This window comes from Jatropha curcas, chromosome 10 (genome assembly GCF_041381405.1).
Source record: "Jatropha curcas cultivar XTBG-Jc1 chromosome 10, XTBG_Jcur_1.0, whole genome shotgun sequence".
NCBI classification, from domain to species: Eukaryota; Viridiplantae; Streptophyta; class Magnoliopsida; order Malpighiales; family Euphorbiaceae; genus Jatropha; species Jatropha curcas.
In genome coordinates, this window is record NC_143160.1 from 26189029 (window position 1) to 26196141 (window position 7113).

Below are 7113 nucleotides of genomic sequence, written 5' to 3' on the forward strand. Positions count from 1 at the left end.
GAGAAAAATCATCAATAATGGTTAGCATGTAATGATGCCCTCCTTTTGAAGGAACACGTGAGGGTCCCCAAAGATCTGAATGAATATAGTCAAGAGTACCTTTGGTTCTATTAATTCCGGTACCGAAAGTTAATCTTTTCTGCTTACCGAGAATGCAATGTTCACAGAACTCCAACCTACTGGTATTCTGACCACACAAAAGACCTCTCTTGCTCAGGATGGTCATTCCTTTTTCACTCATATGGCCAAGTCGCATATGCCATAATTTTGTGACGTCTAAATCTGACATAGATAATGATACAGCCGCAAAACTTGTAACAGTAGATCCCTGCAACACGTACAAGCTTCCAGATCTGTTAGCTTTCATTAAAATAAGAGCACCTTTAGAGACCTTTAGAACTCCACCTTCAGCTGCATATTTACACCCAAGGGACTCCAAGGTGCCAAGAGAGATAAGGTTTCGTTTCAAGTCGGGAACATGTCTAACACCGGTTAAAGTTCTAATCATGCCATCATGCATTTTAATTCTAATTGTTCCTTTTCCAATAACTTTACACTGAGCATTTTTCCCCATTAAGACAATACCACAATCAACAGATTCATAAGTGGTAAACCAATCTTTATTGGGACACATGTGATAGGAACAAGTAGAATCTAGAATCCACTCCATTTTAGATCTAGTTCCAAAATCAATAACAGACAAAACTTCACCTTCAGACTCTTTTTGAGCAACACTTGCTTCAGCTGAATTTTCTGAATTCTTCTGATTATTATTTTCGCCCTTTTGCTGCTTATTTTTCAACTTAAAGCATTCTGAAATTGCATGTCCCTTTTTCTTGCAATAACGACAAAATTTCTTATTATCTCGGCCTCTAGACTTTGATCTGGATTTACTTCTACTGCTACTACCATGATCCATAGTTCTCCCCCTAAATATTAACCCTTCAGCTTCATCCTTTGAATTATTCTCATAGTCATATTTTTCTTTTGACAAGAGATTTTGTTTGACATCATCAAAGGTTAGGGTCTCATTACCACCGTATAACATAATATCTTTAAAGTTACGGTAAGATCGAGGGAGTGAGCAAACTAACAAAACAACTTTATCTTCATCATTAATTTCAACATCCAAATTTTCCAAATCAACTATGATGGAATTAAACTCATCAAGGTGAGTTTGAATGGGTGTACCTTCGACCATCTTAATGGTATAGAGGCGCTCCTTGAGACGAATCTTGTTGGCAAGACTCTTCGTCATATACAATGACTCCAACTTAAGCCACAAACCTGCAGCTGTATCCTCCTTGATAACCTCTCGCAGAACTTCTTTGGATAAACAAAGTTGGATTGCTGACAAGGCCTTTTCATCCAACTCTTCCCAATCTTCATCCGACATGGTGTTCGGTTTTTTCGTCTTTCCTGCAAGAGCCTTTTTCAACCGATGCTGGGTGAGAACGGCCATCATCTGAACTCGCCAAATGCCAAAACTGATTTTTCCATCAAACTTCTCAACATCAAATTTCATGACAGAAGCCATGTTGTGAAACCCAAATAAATATTACAACGCTCTGATACCAGTTTGTTGCGGAATTTAGCGTGGTAATGGATAAATATTTAGTTTCGGTAATTGATGATAAAATGAGAAGTAAAATAATAAATGGAAGAGACACAAAATTTACGTGGAAACCCTCCAATATAGAGGGAAAAAACCACGGGGCGAGAGAGAAGTAAATACACTATGAAAAATATGGAGATTCAAGTGATTTTACACCCACACAAAATACACTCAAGATAACACCTCACTACACTCAATGAATATGGTAAGAGTGTGTATATAAATGAAAAGGTGGTATATGAAGAGAGTGGATAGTTTAGAGAAATGCTTTTGGAGAATTTCTCTTTTGGATGAATTTCACTTGGTTGGATGATATGAATTTGCTCCAAGCAAGGTTGCCCTATATAGAGGTGTATCATCATTTGAACAAATTTCTAGTCTTCCTTCCATTGTTGAAGATGTGCCATCCTAGTCATTCCATTGTTGAAGATGTGTCATCCTAGTCCAAGTTAGCTCACCAATATTGCCGATTAATATTGAATTTTCTTAGCCACCAAAAGGCCGGTAGTGTGAAGCAACATTAAAGCCACCAAAAGCTAGCACTGTAAACCAACATTGAAGCCACCACACCAAAAGAGCAGTGAAAAACATGTTTCTTAGCCACCAAAAGACAAGAAGCGTGAATCTTAGAATTCTAATGCAATTTTAACAATTCCTGTATTGGATTTTTCAACAGTCATTTTCGCCGTCATCTTTGGAGACGCTTGAAATTGTATTTTCTTTGAACGATTAAAAGAAAAGAAAAAAAAAATCTGACGAATGAGATGGCCCTGGCTTTGATAACCACAGCAAGTTATGGATATGGAGGATGGCTATCATCCAAATCAAACCCAGTTTTGAAAGCTGGAATCAAAGAGCAACCAAAACAGGCTAGATTCAGGCGACCCCAAAATGTAGAGGGAGACTTCTTTGTTGATCACACCTGCATAGACTGCGATACTTGCCGTTGGATGGCTCCTGTAATCTCTCTCTCTCTTTATCGTCCATGTCCATGCTCATGTTGCCATTGCCAATTATATGTTAATCAATGAACAATCAACAAATTGAATCGTGTGGATTATTTAATACAACTTCTATATTCATTTAAGTACAGTTGGATTTTTGGTAAAGAATGAATATTTTTTGTGGGTTGGGGCTGAATTTTAGGTTTTCAACTTAAAAAATTAACTGGTAACTTGTTTGGCCGCCGACGAGAGAATCTGAGGATATTGGGAGAGAGAACAGAGAAGAACTATATTTCTGTTGAGTTGTGATTCATATGTTGGAGAAGAACTTATCCTGTGAGAGCTAGCAGTTGTATTAGGTTTTTGATAGCTCTTTTACCGTCTATAAATAGATATGTAATGTTCACCTTCTAAATAACAATCGATTGTCTGTGTATGTAGGCAAAATTGATGAATCCACTAAAAAATTATTTTCTTAATTTGTTTTTCTTCCTTTTGTTTTCTAATCTCTGTGCATGTTCATGGTGATTTCCACTATCAATTTCTTATTGACAAATTATTCAATTCAATACGTCACTTCTTGCTTGTATGGCCACTGTTTCTTGCTAGTAGCTACTGTAACTGACTTAGGATCTCCTCGAGTGACTCGCTAAAAAACAAATTACCCCATATGTCAATGTCCTGTGATTGAATTGGACACGAGTACTTGATTAACGGGTATTACTAGTCATTTATTAAGTTTCTTTTTCTTTTTTCATTTTTCTTTTTGGCTCATAGTTTTTTTAACTTATTTTATGATCCATGTATCTATTCTCTTGTGTTTCATCCATCCGAGTGTATGATAAATCTAAAAAAAGGAGCTTCTGATAACTGCATGTTTACTTATTTATATTTTGCAGCAAATCTTCACCCGGATTGATGCGAAGTCTGCAGTTTTCAAACAGCCAAGTACTAATGAGGAACGGCTAGTGGCTCTTCAGGTTCCCTTGCAATTTCTCTCATCAGTTGTTCCAATATTAGGCAACAGCTTTGATGTGCTTATTATTGTGCAGAAAAATATGTCTGTAGCAAATATGTTGAAAAAAAAAAAAACAAAGAAGTAATCTCAGCAATATGATCTTGGTAGTTCACATGGAAATTTTTATGATGATATCTGAATTGAATGAATGTCCTCTCAAAGGAAAAAAAAAAGCAATAATATCTATTGTTTTAGTAGGTGTTACAGACACAAAATGGAAATGGTTTCATACTGTTAAATGTGTGGAATGCACTTCTGCGTCTCCAGCGATACATGTGGAAAAGACTTTTTTGATTTTTGAATATGTACTAGCATATGAACATAAGTAGAAGTAGGCATAATTATTATTTCCGTGTGGGGAAAAAATGCTTCAATGGGATTAAATATTCTTCTCAAACTTTAAATATACTTAAAAGAAGTTCCCATTCATTTTCTATAGTTGTAGTACTTCTCTTACCTAAGGTTTTATGTACCTTGCTGAGTTTTTTTCTTTTTTTTTTTTTAATTATTATTTATTTCTCTATTAATTTTCACTTAAAATGGATTTTGCCTCACTGTATTCTGATGGAAGGAATTGTTCACTTCTTTTTGATCTTTCGTGTTCTTGGGGTTAATACATTTAGCTTAGCAGCCTTACCTAAACTGTTTGCCTTTAAATGTTCGTGCATGCTTGCAGGCCTTACTTTCTTGTCCAACAAATTCAATCCGCACAGAGAAACCTGCTCCTGATGTTCTTCAAGCACAGAAGACATTTCCAATGCCAATAGATGAGCAGAAAATACCGGTAGCACTTATTTTCATTTCTTTACATACACAGCTGCTCAATTGAAAAGCAGCAAAATATGAAGCATTCTTTGATACGTCTTGTTGTAGACATTTTTCGCTTCTTGTAACTAGAAGCATGCATTTCTTGCCTGGATATTGCTTGCTTGTCATGAATGTTCAATATCTAGAAAAATATCTCTTATTGTTCTTCCCTTTTTAATTTCAATGGTTTAATTGCTGCCGGAATGCTTATAGGGTGTATATCACTGTGGTTATCACTCTGATAAATCATTTGGAGCATCCTCCTCCTTGATTGTTCATCCCGAAGGAAATATAATGATAGATAGGTAAAACCATATCACTCATGGTTGACCTCCTAAAAGTTGTCTTTTTCTTTTTAAATTTTTCATACTAACTGGAGTACTCATAATTTGGAATCTGAGTCATTCATATTTGGTTTTATGCTATTCTTATGTCACATAGTCCTTATTGTTGTGCAGTCCAAGATACACAGAGAAACTAGCACGTAACATTGAGATGCTGGGTGGAGCTCGTTACCTGTTTCTTACCCACAAGTAAATATGGTGTGAGCTAATTGCATTCTTTTCCATCCATGTAATGTTACAACTTATATTTAATTATATTTTGTTGATTAGGGATGATGTTGCAGATCATGCGAAGTGGTCAAAGCGGTTCAGTCTTACAAGAATTCTGCACACAGGAGATGTACCTTTGCTTACCTCACTCCTTTTCATAAAATTCTTGTTATTCTTGTCTTTCTGTTTGCTGCTTGCTCTGTGTTGACCTTTTTTTGAATAGGATATGCTATCCTCCTCCATGTTATAATTTTTTAAACTTTTTTTCTTAATAATTTTTTTTCTCTTATCAAATAAAAAGGCAAAAGATAATTTGCAAATACTATCATCACCATATGCCTTGATAGCCTATGAAGTGCTTCCCCTCTCACTCCTAGTATTGCGATTTCTTAAAAGACATTGTTGTTTTTATTTATTTATTTCTGGAACTAGCTTCTGTAATGACAACCAGGAACAGTAAAATGTAGAAAGGAATTAAATGTCTTTTCTTTTCACCGCCAACAAGAGATGAATCAGAAGAATGGATTATAATCAGTCTGGTTTATCATTGACTAAATGATAGCTGAAAATATAGACATAAAGCATAATTTGTACTAATTTTCTTCATAAACAGAACTTTAAAGTGTATGGTAGTTAATCTTGCCAGGTTGGAATCTCCACAGCTGATGTTGAAATAAAGCTAGAGGGGAAGGGTCCATGGAGCCTTGGTGATGACATTGAGCTTGTACACACTCCTGGCCACACAGAAGTGAGTTGCTAGATCCATTGCATATGGATTTTTTTTTTTTTTACTATGACATTCCTTTTTGGTATTGGATAAGTAGGAACAAGGGGGGAAGAGGCTTCATCCTTTTATGATTGGAAGGAAATAAAATGAAGGGATTTGAAAAGGCATTGTTTCTCTCTTGAATCTAACTAATTCTTTTGATGTGAAAATAAGAATAATATAGAAAGAAATGGAAAATAAAAGGCAAATGTTATTCTTCTATAATTGACTATATTTTTTGTATTTGGTCATCTGGTATGTGCTGAATGAATTTGTAACAAAATTAGCAAAATCCATTGTTTTTGAAATATTTGGTTTTTCTAACTTGTATGGAAAAATAAATTTACAGTGGTGTGATTGACATTACTCATATGATAGGACATTAGCAGATTAACTGTGTGTGATTGTTAATTTGTCATCATTTACGTCTTATTTGACATTACCTATGATGAAATTGTCTCATTGCTGTATTACATCCATTATACAAATTGATGCAGGGATCAGTATGTTTATTTTACAAGCCACTCAAGATTTTATTCACAGGGGACCATCTGGCAATGACAGAATCAGGGCTGAGCATTTTTGAGAGATACAATCAATGTTCTGGTAAAAGTGATTGATTTCCTAAATCAGAACTTACATGTAACTTTTGCATTAGGCACATTATTAAATTGAATACATCTATTTTGTACAAAACTAGTGTTTTGGAAAGTAATACTCCTTTGAAGAAAGTTAATGCGAGTAGGACAAATTTTTCCATTCATGACCATACCGCATCCTAGGACGTGATGATCATTATATTAGAAATATATGATCAAATCTTTTATAAGTAAGATTTCATTAATATTAATCTTGGTCAAATCTGGACTCATATAATGATTTTGGCAGTTCCAATGCAGCTGGATAGTGTCCGCAAGCTGCTAGAATTGGACTTCACATGGATGATACCTGGTCAGTCACCATTTTCTTTTTTGACAATAATTTCACATTTATAGTCCATCATTATTCTCTTTTCCATATAACCTTTTTATCCTTAATGCAATTTTTTTGAGTATTATGAACTTAATCAAGCTTATTGACCTTTTAAAAAAAAAAAATCACCAGTTACATTTTTCTTAAGTTCAATGGTAAACTGGAAGGTTAGACCTAGAGCCATAATACCTTGTGAACTTTAGAATGTCTATACTTGATTTTTTTTTTTTTTTAATTATATTAAACAGGTTTCAAAAATGTTGAGAAATGGTAGGGCAGAGAGCTCTCAACAAACAGTACATGCACTAAGAAACTGGTTCTGAAAATGTACCTTCAATAGGCTTAGTTCTCATTGATTTCTTTAGTGCATATAGACATAGTTACAAGATATTAAAGTATGAAAGCAGACACGTGAATAAGATCTTGTTACGCATGTG

The 7113-nt window shown here is 34.7% G+C and overlaps 1 protein-coding gene across 1 annotated transcript; it reads left to right on the forward strand.

The window, feature by feature from the left end:
• Positions 1–2157: 2157 nt before the first annotated feature.
• On the forward strand, positions 2158–6721 carry LOC149493352 (metallo-beta-lactamase family protein). The gene is made up of 9 exons (XM_089726796.1): positions 2158–2574; positions 3459–3539; positions 4254–4361; positions 4598–4689; positions 4843–4917; positions 4999–5068; positions 5585–5686; positions 6202–6310; positions 6593–6721. The coding sequence occupies exons 1-9, from the start codon at positions 2380–2382 to the stop codon at positions 6697–6699; spliced, it is 939 nt and encodes a 312-aa protein (XP_089582922.1). The 5' UTR covers positions 2158–2379; the 3' UTR covers positions 6700–6721.
• The last annotated feature ends 392 nt before the right edge of the window (positions 6722–7113 follow it).